The sequence below is a fragment of the Condylostylus longicornis genome, unplaced genomic scaffold, assembly GCF_029603195.1.
Source record: "Condylostylus longicornis isolate FDR11 unplaced genomic scaffold, ASM2960319v2 ptg000116l, whole genome shotgun sequence".
Taxonomy (NCBI): Eukaryota; Metazoa; Arthropoda; class Insecta; order Diptera; family Dolichopodidae; genus Condylostylus; species Condylostylus longicornis.
The window spans coordinates 609,968-629,921 of record NW_026578084.1 but is presented as its reverse complement, the minus strand read 5'-3'; the positions used below and the strand labels follow the sequence as shown (position 1 = coordinate 629,921).

General features: G+C 23.6%; 3 protein-coding genes across 44 annotated transcripts in view; 1 reads left to right on the top strand and 2 right to left on the bottom strand.

Moving 5' to 3' along the window:
* LOC129614672 (twitchin) overlaps nucleotides 1–19,954 on the bottom strand; it is a 137,914-nt gene that overhangs the window by 92,479 nt on the left and 25,481 nt on the right. For 29 of the 42 annotated variants that reach the window (XM_055529437.1, XM_055529438.1, XM_055529435.1 and 26 more), the window contains 8 exons: nucleotides 18,505–18,649; nucleotides 15,351–15,486; nucleotides 12,351–12,551; nucleotides 11,500–11,801; nucleotides 8,314–8,537; nucleotides 7,251–7,653; nucleotides 6,402–7,078; nucleotides 4,120–4,788 (listed from right to left, as the gene is read on the bottom strand). In XM_055529437.1, coding sequence (XP_055385412.1) covers nucleotides 4,120–4,788; nucleotides 6,402–7,078; nucleotides 7,251–7,653; nucleotides 8,314–8,537; nucleotides 11,500–11,801; nucleotides 12,351–12,551; nucleotides 15,351–15,486; nucleotides 18,505–18,649 — 2,757 coding nt within the window. The other 13 variants (XM_055529465.1, XM_055529466.1, XM_055529467.1 and 10 more) reach the window with 3 other exon arrangements.
* Nucleotides 50–4,113, bottom strand: LOC129614680 (uncharacterized). Its single transcript, XM_055529481.1, has one exon. It carries the CDS (start codon nucleotides 2,603–2,605, stop codon nucleotides 1,472–1,474), a length of 1,134 nt encoding a protein of 377 aa, XP_055385456.1. The 5' UTR covers nucleotides 2,606–4,113; the 3' UTR covers nucleotides 50–1,471.
* Nucleotides 14,450–19,954, top strand: part of LOC129614679 (fatty acyl-CoA reductase wat) — a 79,688-nt gene continuing 74,183 nt past the window's right edge. Inside the window, exon 1 of the mRNA XM_055529479.1 lies at nucleotides 14,450–14,666. The gene's annotated coding sequence lies outside the window, so the exon portion shown is untranslated. The remainder of the gene's footprint in view (nucleotides 14,667–19,954) is intronic.

Below are 19,954 nucleotides of genomic sequence, written 5' to 3'. Positions count from 1 at the left end.
AAACAGTATAACGAAAGATAAAGATATATTCAAACATTTTGCAGAAAATTTTAATATAAAAACAAACTATATGTAATTTAGATGTGCGTAATTTGAAAGTTAAATATGAAATTTAATGAAAAATGAAAGAAATAAAGCAATATGTTGAATCACTTAATGTCATTAATCAAAAATTATATTATTTTTTGTTTTCCCTAAGAAAGATTACTTACAAAAAGTAAGCTTCCTCTGCTATGTCATAATTGTCCACTGATATTAGTGAAATACTATTATATTATATACTAATATTATGCACTTTGTATTATTCTATCAACTATCATATTATACATTTTCACTGAATTGTAAAAGTACTGAATGCATAGTTATTCAGCATTATCGCAATTCTGAAGTCAAGTCAGGATGCTCGAATTTAACAATTTTGTTTTTACAAAACAAAAACAAAATATTGTACAAAATTATTTGTAAATTCCATGTAATTTTCTCTCTTTATGAGTTCTATGTTATTGTATATTTGTAAACTGGAGAACTATATCTGTCTACAATTAATGTCAATAGATAAAATATGTAAAAATTATAGAAACCAAAAAAAGAAAACAACAAAAAACATCTACCAAAGTGCAATTCTATTGTTAGGTTAACTTTATTCAGCAATTAAATTAAAATATCTGAATTTAGTAATTTTTATCTGTAGACTAATTTGCACTTTAGTAAATACCGTTTCAAATATCTTAAAAATATGTCTCGGATTTCAAAATTGTAGCAGTGTTAATACATATTTCAGCTTATTAGTTTTAATTGCTGAATTGTGTATGAACATTTTAATACCGTATTACTGCAATTCTGAGGTCAGGGTATTTTCGAAAATATGACAATGCTCTACAAAAATTTATGAATATATTATTAGCTTAAATTAAATAAAAATAAATGATGTTAAAAATTATATACACAGGTATTTATGCAAGGAAAACGGAAAAAGAGAAAAAAAGGTATAGAAAGGAAAAGCAAATAACAATAAAAGCAGACATACATGTATACATAAATATATGCATTGTTACATATATACATATATTTGGTACCATTAAAAGTATAATATCATAGCACAATAAATTAAAGTTCTTTGTATGTATATATGAGTAAGAAGATATAATTATGACTACAATAAACATGAGAATATGATCAAAGATGAAAAAGTCGAAAGCAATCCTTGTGTGTTTTTAAATTTTTTGTTTGTTTTTTTGACTTTCTAGTTGTGTATTATTTTCATAGATTTATGTAATATTTGATCTTTTTTGAATCGGAATTACTAAATAATTTAATACACACAATAACATTTCACAAATGCTTATTAAATACTACTTATGTAACATAATATATATATATATATATATATATATATATATATATATATATATATATATATATATTTTATTTAAAACAGAGATAAACAGTATGATTGCTGATATAAATCTCCCTAAAAAACTAACTTATATATGAGTATTATATATAAGTTTGATGCAAATTGACAGAGTGTGTGAGAGACTCCGTTTAGTTGTTTTGCGTTACATTGCATTCGCATTCGAGTTGCATTTTTATGTTTATAGTTTTTACAACATTTCTGATTCGTTGATTTATATATAACTTTTTTTTGTTGTTTGTTTCTTACCTCTTCAGGTCCCTCTACTTCCTTTTTATCACCTCGTTTTTTTTCTTCTTCTTCCATTTTTTGTTTTTCTTCTTGCGTTTTTTCTTCTTCTACCTTTTCCTTCTCCTCTTCTTCTGGTTGGTCTTCAACACTATCCTTTTTCCCACTACTCTCAGCCTTCTTTTTTTCTTCTTCGTTTTCTTCTTCAACAGTTTTTTTCGCTTCATGCTTTTCAGCTTTGTTCTTTTCTTTTTCAGCCGTTTGTTCTTCCACGCTTTCCGTTCCTTGGACCTTCTCAGTCTTCTTCTTTTCTTCTCCTTTTTTTAGTTCTTCAATGCTTTTCTTTCCGTCAACTCCCCCAGATTTTTTACTTTGTTCTTCTTTTTGTTGTTCTTCAACACTTCTCTTTTCTTCAACCGCCCCAGACTTTCTCTTTTCTTCTTTTTTTTGTTGTTCTTCAACACATTTTGTTCCTTCAACCCCTTCAACTTTCTTCTTTTCTTCTTCTTTCTGTTGTTCTTCACTACTTTTCTTTTCTTCAAATTCTCCAGACATCTTCTTTTTTTCTTCTTTCTGTTGTTCTTCAACACTTTTCTTTCCTTCAACTCCCTCCGCCTTCTTCTTTTTTTCTTCTTTCTGTTGTTCTTCAAGACTTTTCTTTCCTTCAACTCCCTCCGCCGTCTTCTTTTTTTCTGCTTTCTGTTGTTCTTCAACACTTTTCTTTCCTTCAATTTTCCCATTGTTAATCTTTTCATCTTCTTCCTTTTGTTGTTCAACACTTTTCCTTCCTTCAACCCTATCACTCTTCTTTTTTTCTTCTTCTTCATTTTGTTCTTCAAAGTTATTCTTTCCTTCTGCCTTCTTCTTCTCTTCTTCTTTCTTTTGTTCTTCAATATTTCTCTTCCCTTCTGCCTCTTTGTCTTTTTCTTTGCTTTTTTCTTCAGCACTCTTCTTTCCTCCCATATGTTTTGTTTCTTCTCCTCCTTCATCTTCTCCACCATCTTCTTCATCTTCTCCAACTTCTTCATCTTCTTTGGCCTTTTTCAATTAATATCATAATTTTCATATAACGTAGGTTTTCATAAAATATTGTGTGAAATAATAACGAAATAGTGATGACAATTTTAAGAGGAAGAAGTTTTTAGTTATAGTGTTATTGTTTGTAATTTTAAATTTGTGTTTTGTTTGTTTAAGACGGCAATTAGAATAGAATTTACATATGTAAATAAAGTGGTACATATAATATTTTTTTTAATTAATTGAAAGGAATATTTTGCAAAATCTTATAATATAAAACCAAACTAAATAATGTAATTAAGATGCAATTTGAAAAATAATTTAAAATTAAAGAAATAATATGTGCAATTTGTTGAATAATCACTTGCACTATTCATGCTCACGTCATCCAGCAAGAACTATGTATATTGTTTAGTTTTTATTATTTCATAAGTAGAGATTATTCACATCAAGTATTTAAAGCCGCTTGAGGTGGTGCAAGAGTTTACAAGTAATATCTGTTATGTTGCCCACTATTAATTAACATCGTACTAGCTTTTTTTACTTAATTCTCTAGGCATTCAAATTAGTGAAATACTTTTAGAATACACAACCCAGCTTTTGAGTTCTAATTGTTGAATTGTGTAATAATATAATGTTAACCTCAGTTACGAGGTAGAGTTAAAATTTACCTACCAATTTGCATAGAATTTAGTACAAGAGTATTTCCTGTAAATCGTTTTACAATTCTATGTGAAACAATTTACCTAGTTGTAACTTCCAATTCTATGTAAAATATGATTATGAGAATTTAAAAATATTACAATGTTCTACAAAAATTTATGAAATATGTATTAGCACAAGTAAAAGCAAATTAAATGTAAAAAAAAATGCATATAACAGATGAAATTGTATACATATGTAAGTACTTGATAAAAACAGAAATAGAAATCGTGAAAGAAATGTATGAGGAGGGTAAGGTAAAATCATAATATATACAAATAATAATAAAGTTTGTACAAATATACATAGAGTCACACGCAAACAAAAAAATATATATATAAAAAAAGAATACCATTGTAAAGTAAGAATACTATGGCACAAATGAAGCTCTTTTTTATATGCTTATGGGTCTATAGAAGAATAAAAATATAAAGGAATAGTTATGATACATGAAGATGATTAAAGAGAAAAAATTAAAAAGTAATCCTTGTGTTTTTTTGTTTTTTCTCTTTTCAGTATCTAGTTGTATATACGGAAATTTTTTGGTTATTTTATGATATTTGTAAGCACAACATTACAAAAATATACTTTTATAACGAAATATGTATGAGTAAAATATATAAGCTTGATGCAAAATATTAAAGAGTTTGTTGCTTGATAATTTTGTATTATATTGCATTCGCATTTGATTTGCATTTTTACAACATTTCTGATTTGTTGATTTGGATTTAATATTTTTTTGCCTGTGGGTTTCTTACCTCTTTGGGTCCCTCTACCCCCTTTTTATCAGCTGGCTTCTTTTCTAATTTCTTCTTTTCTTCTTCTTTCTTTTGTTCTTCAATCTTTTTCTTTTCTTCTACTTTTTTCTTTTCTTCTTCTTTCTTTTGTTCTTCAACCTTTTTCTTTTCTTCTACTTTTTTCTTTTCTTCTTCTTTCTTTTGTTCTTCAACCTTTTTCTTTTCTTCTACCTTTTTCTTTTCTTCCTCTTTCTTTTGTTCTTCAACCTTTTTCTTTTCTTCTACTTTCTTTTGTTCTTCAACTTTTTTCTTTTCCTCTTCTTTTTTCTGTTCTTCAACTTTCTTCTTTTCTTCTTCTTTCTTTTGTTCTTCAACTTTTTTCTTTTCTTCTTCTTTCTTTTGTTCTTCTTTCTTTTTCTTTTCTTCTTCTTTCTTTTGTTCTTCAACCTTTTTCTTTTCTTCCACTTTTTTCTTTTCTTCTTCTTTCTTTTGTTCTTCAACTTTTTTCTTTTCTTCTTCTTTCTTTTGCTCTTCAACCTTTTTCTTTTCTTCTTCTTTCTTTTTCTCTTCAACCTTTTTCTTTTCTTCTTCTTTCTTTTTTTCTTCGACCTTCTTCTTTTCTTCTTCTTTCTTTTTTTCTTCGACCTGTTTTGTTTCTGCTTCTTGCTTTTTCTCTTCTTCTTCTTCGGCCTTTTTTATTACATATAATAATTTTTACATTACGCAGATTTTTGTAATATGTTGTAAAAACGATGTTCACATATAACATTTACAATGTGTGTAATAATTACAAAAAGTGATGACAATATTTTAATAGAAAAAAGTGTTTTAGCCATAGTGTGCATTTGAAGTTTTAAGTTTATAATTTTTAAGAGGGTAATCAGAATAGAATGTATGTATACACAAAGGTTTGAAACAAAAAATAAATAAAGTAAAGAAATTATATATATATATATATATACCAATTTTTTCAGGGGTTTTAAAATTGAATATAGTTGTTCTTTTTTAATAACTTTACTAATATAATTTTCAATTTCGTTAAAGAATATTGCTTCTGCCTACATTACGAATTTGATGTTGTCTATGAATTTTATGATATATATTAATTAAAATTAGGAAACTAAAAACTAAATTCACTTCTATTTAAAAATAATGTAAGTATAAATATTAAAATTGAATATAAACTCACGTCTAATGAAGAGCAAAAATATTAATATTGTTCACCTCTAATAAAAGAAAAACAAATAACGTATATAACGTTCAAATATGTATGAACGTCGTCATATTTACCTACAATGAACATTAACAATACTTGAAAACTAAAATATAGTTTAAAATGTACATAAATTTTTCCAAAAAATAAAAATCTAAAGTCAAGCCGATCTTTTCAACAATATACTCGTAACTTTAATTGCTAATAGGTCAAATTGATATTCGGTGTGCATTAAGGTATTTATTCTAATATATTAGTGAGACTAATTTTAACAATATTCAGAGCACAAAAAAAAGAAAATAACTATAAATTTTAATGTTTTAAAACTTGAAGTTATATATTAATTTTTACTTGAAAAACATTTTTTACTCATTTTTAAAAATCAGTAGTTCTTCATTGTTTCGTAAAAATTATTTCATTTACTAGAACTTTATTTGAACAAAGATTCGTAAATATAAGCATACGTAGATGATTTACATCAAGAGAAAATTATGAATAAATATTTATTTTCAAATATTGTTAATGTCTTTGGCTTTTTCGCCTTTTTTCCGAAGTTCAAATTAAAACATTTTCACATCTATAATAAAAGAAAGTGATAGATTAAAATTTAAAAGAAAAATTAAAGTAAAAATTGAATTAAACCCTTTTTTTCACAGAAACTACTTAAAAATACCTCCTCTTTTTCCTTTTTCTTTGTAGGTTTTAATTTTACATCAAAAATAACTTTTGTTGGACCTGTTTGCTCTTCTAATTTTTTCTTTTTAACTACAATTTTCGGTGTTTGTTTGTCTTCTTCTATTTGCTTTACACTATTTTGATTTTGAACATTTTCCTGAACTTTAATTTTTTCCTGCTCTACATTTTTTTCCTGTTCTTCAATTTTTATTTCCTGTTCTATAATTTTTATTTCCTGTTCTTCTACTTTTTCTTGCATTTTAATTTTTTCTTGCTCTTTAATTTCTCCCTGCTCTTTAATTCTTTCCTGCCCTTTAATTTTTGTTTGTTCTCTAATTGTCTCCTGTTTTTTAGCTTTTACTTTTTGTTTAATTTTTTCCTGTTCTAAAATTTTTTTTTCTTCTTCAATTTGTACCTTTCTTTTTTCAGCCTCTTCTTGCTTTTGTTTCTTCTTTTCTTCTTCCTCCTCTTTCTTCTGTTTTTCGGTCTTCTTTTCAACAATTATCTTCGCTGATGATTCATCTTTACCAACTTCATTTTGGAATATAACTTTATATGTACCGCTATGTTCAACTTTTGATGAACTGAACGTTAATCGTGCTGTTGTACCATCAAATGTTGTTGTGATATCTTTTGTTTCTTTAACTATCGTTGTATCTTTATACCAAGTTATTTTACATGATTTATCTGATTGTTTTAATGCAGCTAGTAATTCAAAAGTTTTTTCAATATCAATTTTTTGATCGACTAATTTTCTAATAATTTCTGGCTTTCCGGGTTTCTTTTCTTCTTCTGGTATATCTGTTAAATGTACAGTCTGTGAAACGGCTTCACCTTTTTCATTTCTAGCTGTTAATTTATAGGCACCCTTATCAATTTCTTCAACTTCATTTATTTCTAACTGTACATTAAATTCACCATCTTTACTTTGTTTAATATGCACATGATGCCGTTTTGTTTCTTTAATAGCTGTTTCTTCTTTGAACCACGTACATTCAGGTTCAAATTTAGATTGTACCGTACATTCAATAACAACTGTACGTTTCTTAATTATTTTAATTATTTTTGGCTTATCTTTAATTACAGGAACAACTAAAATTAAGAAGTGAAAAAAACATAATAAAAATTAGAAATATATTAGATTTTGTGAATATTAATAATAATAAATTTTGCATAGATGGGAATTATGAAAATGTAACAAAAATCTGTGAGCATGTAAAATATTGTAATTGAAAAAAAAAACATTTTATAAATTGATACTTACTTTCAATATTAAGTGTAAGGTTTGCATTTAATTCACCTAAAGTATTTTTTATATTACATTTATATAATCCAGAATCTTCCAATTGTGGATCGGTCAATTCTAATTTAATATAATAAATATCACCTCTCTCTTCAATAGACATTTTAATTTTATTTGTTTCTTTAACAACTTCACCGTTTCTCGTCCATAATATTTCAGGTTTAGGATCTGCTTTTACTTTACATTCCATAATTACTAATTGTCCATTATTCTCAGATACAATTCTGGGTTTTTCAACAAATGTTGGACCTTCGCCTTCTGGTTCAGGTTCAGCTTCAATATTAAGATTAAGATTTGCATTTGATTCACCAAATTCGTTTTGTACATGACACCTATAGGTACCACCATCTGGTGCACCAGGGTCCTATGTTGAATGAAAAAATTAAATTTTTAAAGTACTAATAAAATTTGAATACAAAAAAAAATATTATAATTTTCTCGTTGTGTATGTATGTATATCACTCCTGACAGAAATTTATAATGTAATTTGTGTATTATATACGGCTTAAAGAAGTACAGGCTTAGAAAGAACAACAGTTCGCAGCTGACGAATTTACACGTATTCTTATGGAAGCCATAGAGGGTCCTTTTTAACATCATAAAACGCCCACAAGATCAACGTTTTTGCAATTTTTAATTAGAAACAGTTCAATTCAATTTTTTTCTACTTTACTAGTGCTTACATTCTTAAAGTTTTGTGCTATTAAAACATTAAAAAATTGATTTAAAAAAAACTTTCAGGCTTCGTTCATTGTTTTAAGGTTTCAAAAAATGCTATACTACAAGAAAAAAAATTGTGCAAATTTTTTTTTTTTTTAGATTAAATTTTAATTAAGTAGAACTATAAATTGAAGAACAATATAACGCATATAAATGTAAAGCCTAACTAGTCGAGTGATTTGACAATATGCAATGAATACGTGTATGAGAATAACATATTTCTAATTATTATTTAACATTACGGTAATTTTCTTACGATGCAATTACTGAAAATTTGACAAAAGTTGAAAATTAAATTACTCACTTTAATTTCTAATGTTAGTTCATATAAGTCTTCAGCAACTGAAGTCGATTTTATTTTTATTCTTTTTGATTCTTCTACAACATCTTGTCCTCTATACCAGGTTACAGTCGGTTCGGGTTTAGCCTTACATCTACATTTCATCGTAATTAATGTACCAGATTCGTTTGGAATTATTTTTGGTTTTTCGGTAAATGATGGTGCAAAACCATTGCTTTCATCGGGTGCTGTTTTTTTTAATTTATTAATTATTGTTAATTAATAAATAATACAGAAAGAAACAAAAATTAATAACCAACAAATTAAAATTACTTTTTTTTTGTTTGTTTTATCAAAATTGGGAACAAAATTTAATAATTTTACTGGAATAAATATATGTATGTATGTAGATATTATTATCTTCTCAGAAAGAACACAAAAGGAAGAGAAAATTAAAGAAAAGAGAAAGTTTCTTATAAAATTTGATGAGTGCAAAAAAAATTGTAATATGTATTTACATATGTATGTATTTTTTTCTTCAACGCGTTAGCGTCTGATAATCACCGTAATATTGCGAGCTATGTCCAAGAAAGGCATAGATCATTGGTGATCCATATCTTTCGACCAAAAAAATGCCATGCAGTACCAGTGATCGAATAATCGCCAACGGGTTAAAATAAGCAAAAAGCGTTTAGAAATACTTATTTGAATTTTATTTTATGGCATTGTATTTTAAGGCAATATAATATCGTAAGTATTCATATACTGTAACACTTTTATTTCACTTAGATTTGCTTCATTTAATAATAATTAGCAAATAAAATTGAAATAACTAATGATTTTTAAAACAATTTATTGTCGTGAAATAATATATCAGAATATTGTCATTTTTAATGTATAACTCAATTTTCATAAACTAATTCATAAACTATTAATATAAATGGAATATAGGTATTAATTTATACATTTAAAAAAACTAAAATATTAAAAAATTATGAGAAGTAAAAATGCAAATAACACAAAATAAAAATACGACGAACATATTATACATATATGGAAAATTTAGGAGTAAGTTGGAAAGTATGTTGTATTTACTGTGAGAACAGAACAGCTGTAAGCAGAAAAGGTGAACGATTTCCATTGTTAACTGAGTACAAGAGCGGATAGGCAAATTCAATTGTACAGTATTTTACATATGATGTTACATACACATGAAAACAGATAATGTCAAAAAACTACCAACGCTAAAATAGGAATTTAGGCTATTTTATCGACGGCGGCTAAATTCGTAACGGTAATGTCGCTTAATTTTGAGCAGTCCCACTTAAATATGTGTATTCTATATGAATTCTGGCATTTTGCTCTTGGCATCTTTTCGACTTAAAGTTAAATTAAAAATTTTGAATGAACAAAATGACAATATTCAATTTTACATATGTATTTCAAGAAAAATTCACTAGTAAATCATTGTTTTAATGCGTATCTTATGTCAAAAAACATATTTATGTGTAAAATTGCACGAAAACTACTGCATTTTTACTGTATGTTAAGAAAGTTTAACTTTTAAACTTAAAAAATTATATCAATGTATGTATGATTATCGTATATATATAATATATAATATATAATGACATAAGATTTGTTAATATTAATGATTTGATAAAGTTATACGTAAAATATGAAATAATTTATGTATGTATATTAAAATATGATTGGTTTTTGATATTTTTATGATTGAGTTTGAACGATAAATAAATTAATTATATTATTTATTATTGTATTTGTTTGTTTTTGTTCTTTCCTTGTTTTTAAATTGATTTTTAAATTAAATTAACTTTGGTGAATATTATTAAGTATATATACAAATATATGTATATTTATTTATATACATATATACATATTAATTTGTTGTTAAAATCAATAATTGAGAATTTTTCATAAATATCATATATTAATTTATTTGTCATTTTTTTGGTTTCTTATTTATATTTAATTTTTGTTTTAGCAACTATATGTATTAGCGGTTATATTAATTGCAAGTATTATTTTTATAAAGAAATATATTATTTGAAATTATTTTATTACAATTTATATATGTATATTTCGTTTAATTTTGTTGAATATGATTGAGATTGTTTTTGATTTTTGTTTTTCATTTGTTTAAGTTTTAATTGTTTCTTCGTTTTTTTTTCATATATATATATATGTATTTATAAAGGATATATTTTTGTAATTTCCAGGAAATTTTAAAATTAAGTTATAAATAATTTAAAATTCAAAAAATATTTATTTGCACGATATTTATTTATTTTGTTTTTCGAATTAAATTATGTATATACCGTCTTTTGTTTTGTTAACAAATGTCAGCATATGTCACAATATATATCAATGATAATATTATGAAAGTATTTTTTGATTAGGTTCTTGTATATGTTCATACATATATATAGATGGTAATATGTAAATGTTCATATATATAGATGCATTTTTTATTTTTGTATACATTGTATACTTTTTATAGTGCTTAAACTTTAAGGGGTAAAATAATTCAATTTTATTTAAATGTAACTCAAAATCAATTGATATTTAGAATTTACTATAAAAATCCATAACGGTAGCACTTTTATTGATAAAAAAAATTGATTATTTTTCAAAAAACTGCAGTTTTTGAGTGGGAACTTAATGTACCAAAAGAAAAACTGTTGCGAGTAAATTAAATGTAATCGAAAGAGTAAGTCTCAAAAATCCGAAAAGGCTACATTATCTAAACTTGACTGAACTATAACGACAAAAAAATGTCATATTTTCGAAAACATACATGCAACCATTTTCTTGAAGTTTAGAGCTGCAAGATTCAATTTCAATTGGTAACGTAAAGGCAATTTATAAAAATCTCACAGACTGTTTGAAAAAAGTTTAATAAGGATTGAATTTGAAGCTATTTATATTATTTTCTTTAGAATATAATCAGAATTAAAATTTAATACAATACCCATAAATTATACATCTTTTCTTTATGATAAAATGTTAGATATTTAATTTAAGTTTCGTTTCTCTTTATACATATATGCGTGTATATTACATATTATTTATTTATTTTTATGAAAAAAAGTAAAATTTTAATTTTATTTTAAATTATTTTTCTTTTTATTTTATATATATATATATACTTATATATATATGTGGTTTTTTATTAGAATTTATATCTACCTTGGAAATTAAGGGCAATGTTGGCATTACTTTCACCATATTCGTTTAATGCATTGCAACGATAATTTCCCCCATCATCATGTGTTGGCCCATTTATTTCTAATGTTAACAAAAATTTGTCTTTAGACGTTTGTTTACGTGACATTTTAATACGATCTGAATCTGTTATTAATTGATCTGCTCTGTACCATGTAATAACTGGTACGGGATTCGCTTCCAATAGACATTCCATTACCAGTATATCACCATCTTGATGTATAGTAGGTTTCTTTGGAAAACGTGGCGATTGACCATCCGGAATTCTATATTATATACATTGTTTTTGTTTTATACATAGTTTTTTTTTATTTATTTATCAATATTAGTTTTCTTTCGTTTTTTATACATTTAAATATCTAGATGTATTTATGTATTATTATCATTTTTTAAATTTAATTTTTCAAATATTTTGGAAAAATCAAAAATATTGTTGCAAGTTTTTGTTTAATTAATTTATAAGGGCATTACAAATGGAACTTTGAAAATTTTTCCAGAAGATGTCGCGCTTAGTAATATTTTTTGTGTCAATTACGGTTTGAATTAAATATGATTAAAATAACGAAAAGTAAATGGTATTTGACATTTACTTTTCAAGTTTATTCATTGAAATTTCAGGTTTATGAGTTTAATTTGAATTTTTAGCGAATAATAATTGTGTATCATTTTTAAAATAAATTTAATAAAATTTTATTATTATTATACTTAATTTCTTTAAAATTGATACATAAAAATATTTCGTTTTTCTTCTGTTATTATTATTATCAAAAATTTTAAAACTTTTTATTAATTTATTATTATTTTATTTTTCTTACTTGTTAGATGAACCTTCGAAATTAACATTTATGGTTGCGACACCTTCGCCGTGCTTATTTCTAGCTTTTGCTCTGTATTCACCTTTATCACCAGTAACAACATTTGATATTTCTAATCTAGCCAAATGATATATTTTTTGATCAATTTCTAAAGACATTTTGTAGCGACCTCCTTCTCTTATTTCTTCTTTTCCATGAAACCTTTATTTATTATATATAATATATATGTACATATTTATACAGATGTTTATATATTATGCAGTTAAAAAAATTATTTTTATTACACTTTTTTTATTAATTTTCTTTGTTTTTTGTATTTTTAAATATATGATATAAAATGTAAGTTTTTGAATTAATAAAAATTACACATTGACTGCCAAATGAAAGCTGACGTCTACATGTTTTCAAAACGCAAACTTTTTGATATTTAAGTTTTTCAAAATTTGGGCTAATCGAATTAATTTATTAAACATTAAATAAGTTTATTTAACTAAAATATAAAACTAAAATATTGCACTTGTAAAAAAAAATGTTCCATTTTATGTTCCGTTTTCTTTTCTGTGATTTATATGCTGGGTTTGTTATAGGAACGAAAAATCTGTATCGCGAAAGTATGCCAAGGGCCCATTGATAGTAACACAATAGCGGAAATTAAATTAAATTTGTAAAATTAAATAAAAATAGCTCCTAATAATAGACTAAATAAATAAAAAAGCATATCATATAAATTTAAGTTTGAACACATTGCATAAAATTAATTTGATTTAACATTTAGTTGAATTAAGTTAACAGTACTAGGTTTGAAGTATTTCCAAAAAATCATCATTGAATATTTCATCGTTCACGATACATTCAAATCATTTAACATTTTTGTATTTTTGATAAAACTTAAAAATCAATTGATTTGAAGCCTTAATTAGTTTAATTATTTAAAATAAATTTAAAAGCCAGATAAAATTTTTTAAAAGCTTGAACAATGGCATTTTGACATTTTTTGAAGATAAAAGCATTATTAAGAAAAAATGAATTGCCTGTTCCTTCTAAAGTGAAAAACAAAAGGAAAATTTTTACTCTTTTTTTTTTGAAAAAAATTTTGACTTGAAGTGCAAAAAAATGAATTTTTCGACAAAAATTATTTCACGACTGTGAAATAAAATATTCAATTTTGGCAATACTGGTTATATATTGTATTAATTAGTATATGTACACCTAACGTTCCTAAACAAATATAAAATATTATCTTTGTATTTCTGTCAGCCGTGACTTGATCCACTTATAAGATGTTCCATTATTATACGATCATGTACATATGTATGTATATCCTCTCTCTTAATTAAAATGACATAAGCCATACAAAAAAATGAATTGCAGAAATAAATTAGATTCCACATAATATATATTATTATAATAGTTGGCAAGAATGTGGGAAATGGAACGTAAAAAAAAAATGCTCCACATAATATATCCACATAATATATATTATTATAATAGTTGGCAAGAATGTGGGAAATGGAACGTAAAAAAAATGCTTAGTTTTTTTCTTAATCATTTTCTGTACGCTTGAATTTGTTACAAAAATATTTAAAATTTGAAATTTTAACTAAACTTAAGCTAAAACAAAATAAATTGTTTAAATAATGTGACAAAATGTAAAAAAAAAAAAAAGAAGTTTTAATTTTTACGAAAAATTAAGTGAATTGGAAAATTTTTAATTTTATATAAAAAAAAAACAGTTAAAGTTTGTTCTAAAATTTTAAAAGACTTAAAGGCACGCACATACATATCTACTCTACACGGCATCGCATTTATATATGTACGTATGTATGTCGAATATAAAATAAATTTGAAATTTTAACTAAACTTAAGCTAAAACAAAATAAATTGTTTAAATAATGTGACAAAATGTAAAAAAAAAAAAAAGAAGTTTTAATTTTTACGAAAAATTAAGTGAATTGGAAAATTTTTAATTTTATATAAAAAAAAAAACAGTTAAAGTTTGTTCTAAAATTTTAAAAGGCTTAAAGGCACGCACATATCTACTCTACACGGCATCGCATTTATATATGTACGTATGTATGTCGAATATAAAATAAATTTGAAATTTTAACTAAACTTAAGCTAAAACAAAATAAATTGTTTAAATAATGTGACAAAATGTAAAAAAAAAAAAAGAAGTTTTAATTTTTACGAAAAATTAAGTGAATTGGAAAATTTTTAATTTTATATAAAAAAAAAAACAGTTAAAGTTTGTTCTAAAATTTTAAAAGGCTTAAAGGCACGCACATATCTACTCTACACGGCATCGCATTTATATATGTACGTATGTATGTCTAATATAAAATAATTATTAAAATAATTTTAGAGAATGGAAAAGTCTGGTAGACAAATAGCCATTTTGACAAAGTAATATTGTATATGTATATAAATTTTTCTATACTTTGAGTATTTAATACAGTAATATTCTATATGTATATAAATTTCTATATTTTGAGTACATATGTATGTGGATATGTATTTATATACATATATAACTGCGTTAAGATGAAAACTAAGGCAATCAAAATTAATGGCAATCAATGTGATGAATTTTTATAATTTCGGTTTAAAAATAAAATTTAAATTATAGACTTTTTTTTAAATATATGTATGTATATATGAAAAAGTTAAAAAAAAATAAATAAAAATTATTATTTTTACATTTTATTAAATTATATTTGAATTTTTTTAAGGTTATTTAGGTATTGTTTTTTTTTTGTTGTGATTAGTGATTATGTAATTGATTTTATTTAAATAAGACTTATTTACTTTTTAATATAAGTATATGGGGTTATTTTTCGTTTTTTTTTTTTGTAATTAATTTAAAATGAATTTTAGTTTTTTTTTTAAATAAATATATTTACATATATAAAATATATATATAAATAATAATTGTTTAATTAATTATTTATATATAAGTATGTATATATATAGTATAATATATAGTTGTTATATGTTAGGTACCAAGAGACTGTTGGTTTCGGATCGCCAACACATCTGCATTCAAATGTGATATTTCCACCATCTTCGCTTTGTCGAATCACAGGTCGTTCAGTAAACGTTGGTTTTATTCCATCAACTGGAACAGGTGCTTCGTCGCCTATATATTTTTTTATTATATATATATTTGTGATTTTTTATATATAGGATTTTAATTAAATTGGTATAGTTTTTTTTGGGAAAGATTTTGTTTTTTTTGTTTTATTTAAGACATTATTTAATTTATTAATATATATTTAATTGCATTTTTTTTATTAATATATATATTTCTAAAAAAATATATATATATACACATATATATATATATATACATATATATATATATATATATATATATATATATATATATATATATGTATATATGAGTATATAAGAATTAATTTGTTTTTAGTTTGATTTTGTTATTTTTTTTATTTTTAAATTTGTAAAAAATGATTTTTTTTAAAAGAAATTATAATTTATATATATATTTATAAGAAGTTCTAAATAATAAATTAAATATTTTATATATATGGTTTGTTGGATTTTTCTATATGTATATCTTTTTGAAATATATACTGTAGAAATTTCGCATTAACATTCAAAAGAAAGAATTTCAATTTTTTATGTATTTTTTTATTAAAACAACTGATATTTTGGTATGATTTCTTTTTATATTAATTTTGCATTATTTTTAATAATTTGTATTTGAAATTTAATAAATATTATATACTTTCAAAGTAATATTATATATTATATAAACATATAGTTTTTCAATCATTTTCATAAATAGGCTGGTTTAACAGCCGAGTGGAGAATACGGAACAGTTTAAAGGAAAAAGTAGTAAATGATTTTCCGAATTTTCGAATTCATCTCATTTCAATAACTTATGAGGCTTCAAAAACTGAACTAAGTATATACATATGTATGTATAACATTGTCATTTAATTTTTCATATTACTTTAAAATTATTTTCTAAATTCTAAATATAAATATCCAATAGTTTTACGAGTATTCTTCGTTATTTTGTAAAAAATTTAAATTGTATTTAGCTTTTTTTAAGCTTAATCTGAGTTTTTTTTATCAGAAATCGGCCTGATAAAATAAGGAAAAAACAAATAAGAAAATATACAAACATACATATATATATGAATATAGAAATTTAAAATTTAAATTTAGTGAAGTTATATATAACTACATATATATTATGTACCTGTACATATATCATGTAGTTTTTATGTATGTATAGATATAAATATCTATGGATAATAGACATATATATATAAGATAGAGCTAAGATTTTCTAAATTATTTCTTGATTTTCAAAACTGAATTCATTATTCAAAGCTTTTGAAGTAACTTTACATATGTTTGTAAGCTAGATTTAATTCTTAAAATATTATATGTGTATATGTGTATGTACATACATACATACATGCATTTACAATTTTAAATTTATTTTAGTTGGAATCAATTGCATTGCAAATAAGAATTTGTAAGGCTATACATTTGTCTTAAGATGAATAGAATCATTCAGAGTTTTTAAAAAAATTGTGTTATGTGGCCGTTATTCAATTATCAAATGTATTATCTAATAATTCGCAGCTCATGTAGGTTGGCTCCAATCGTTATTCGACATGTTTCTATATATATACATATAAATTATCAGCAATAGTAACCTGGACACTTAAATTGTGTTAAAAAATTTATTTTAATTGATGAATTTTTAATTGTTAAGCTGCATATAACAATGTAATCTTGACTTGATATAATATATACATATATACATACATAGCTCAGTTCATATAAGCTGAATTGTATTTTGATACAATATTACTGAGAAATTTTGAAGTTCAAACCCAATACCATTGCATTTTTTTGTTTTACCTTAATGGTACATTTATTTGTTTCTTTTTTTTTTAATAATATTATAATTAAAGAAATGTTTAAATAATGGAGAAATAATTCATTTATATTGAGTTAAAAATATTGAGATTTTATTTTTAAGTTGTTTAAATTATGCTTATTATTATAGCTTAGTTGTTGGTTTTGTTTTTTTTGTATTATAAGTATATTTAATTTATATATTCAAACTTTTTTAAAAAAATTTTATTAATTCCATAATTTTTTTTTAGTAGTTTATGAAAAAAAATTCCTTTAATTGTTTAAGCTATTTTTTTTTTTAATTTAATTTTAATAAATTAAAAGTTATGCGTGAGTAGAATGTGAGTGAAAAATAAATATAATATAAACAAACATATATATACTATATATAATTGCAATCAATATACTAAGCGTTAACAAAATTGCATAAATTTTCAACTTGACTTATTCAGCAATACTGTTTTTATTACTGAATAAATTAATTTCAAGTTAGAGTTGCATTTTGGTAGGCGTCCAATATGAAGTTCAAAATTGCAATAATACGGTATTAATATAATACATTCTGAATAACTGAATACAGTAATAATTATAAGTGCTGAATTGTGTACTAGCGATACAGTATTATTGCCATTCTTAAGTCATAGATTGTATTTATCATACATTGTACATATATGTATGTATATGATAAATAACATAAATATTAATTATTGTTATATAGTATGTAATATGGTATATATTCAAAACAAAAAATCAATTGTACATGATACATAATTATGATAATAATTATGGAGAAAATAAAAAAATAAAATGCATTATATATATTCTCCTTGTATAACGTTTATTTTCTGAAGTGTTATAACACTGCTTGTGATTCGAAAACATCAAAGCTGAAGTATGTACTATTTAATACCGAATTACTATACAATTTTAAAATCAAAATATTTTCACGTTACTGCAACGTTATACATGGCAATTTTAGTTCTTTTAATATTTTTTAATTTATAAAATATAAAAAAGTATACATATGAAAAAAAATATATAAATTTGATAAAAAAATTATTAGGAAAAAAAACATTTAGAGCAATATAAAATATCTGAATATTTTGTATTTTAAAACGCTTGACTTCCGAAATGCAGTAAGAGGGTATTAAATGGGTAGTAATACCGTATTATTGCATTTTGGAACTCAAGGAACATCATAAAACATAAAAAGATAATAAGAAAATAAAATAAAAAGAAAAAAAAGATACTCACTGTCAAAATTTAAACTAATAGTAGCATTACTCTCGCCAAGTTCGTTTTTTGCATTTACTCTATATTTGCCAGCATCCTCAACTGTGACATTTTCAATTTGTAGTGATGCAAAATACGAATTTTTACCATCCTTTTCTACCTTTAACTGTTTTCAAAAATTTTTTGTTATAACTTTTTTATATTTTTAATAATATACAAATTTTGGAATCTAATATAATATGATTACAAAAATACAAAATATAACAATCAACGAACCTCCACTTCCAAAATGTAGTAATATATGATGCTAAAAATTCATACAATTCATATTATAATTATGCAAGTGTGAATTGCTGAATTACTACATATTAATATCTGGTAATATTATGTGATGTGGAGGTCAAGGGAAATTTGAAATTAATGGAGATTTTTAAATTGGATTAAATAGAAGAATTAAGATAAAATAAACACCCTCTTATATTTGTTAGATTACTTAGAAAATTCAGCAATTAAAATTCATTAGTTGAATTGTATAATTAAGAGAAGATTAATGACATTTCGAGGTCGATTAATGACATCACTACAATTTGGATATCCCAAAGGGAAGATGGAGCCAAATTTTGATCGTACTCGTATATGTGAATTATGAAAAATTAATAAAAGAAATTTATTAGATAAATTTAAAATTATCTCTCAATCAAAATTTTTCTCAGCAAATAAATTTTAATGGCTCAATGGATGTAAATGAAAATTTACTAAGAGAACTTTTTTGTTTTTGATATAAAACTATGATAGTAATAATAAATATGTCGTGTATTAAATTATAATTAAATGATAGATGTTAACAGTTAACATTAAAATATTAAAAAAAAACTTGGTCTCATTTCTATATATATATATATACAGTTGTATACATATATTATTAAACAATTTAGTTTATAAGTTGGAATAACTGAATTTGTATATTAATATCATAATAGTGTAATTTTAGATTCATAAGGATATTATTTAAAATTGTAGTATTTTTCAATAATAATTAAAATATATGCAATGTCTGCTTATAATTATATTTGGTATTTATTATAGACCTTTGCATAAATATTCTATTTACAACATTTCATAGTTAAGTTTGAGTAAAATAAGTTTTTATGAAAATAATAATTTTGTATTATAAATTTAGAAAACTCTCTGACGCCAAAATTACAGTTATAATGGCATATACATATATACGCACAATTCTTCTAATCAGTTAGGGTTGCCCCTGAGATGGGAATTGTAATAATACTGTATTAATTCAAAATTCAGCTTATAAATGTCAATTACTGAATTGTGTATCGATACGGTATTATTAAAATTCCGTTGTCAGGGTGCCTAATTATGTTTCTGCATTATTATAACATTAGTGTAATTTTGAAATCAAAGATTTTAATATTGAATTCCTTCTTAAAATAAATTGAATATCATTTTCAAA

What these genes read in the sequence shown, in the direction of transcription:
- LOC129614680 (XM_055529481.1), bottom strand. Translation starts at nt 2,605, where the DNA reads ATGGGAGGAAAGAAGAGTGCTGAAGAAAAAAGCAAAGAAAAAGACAAA.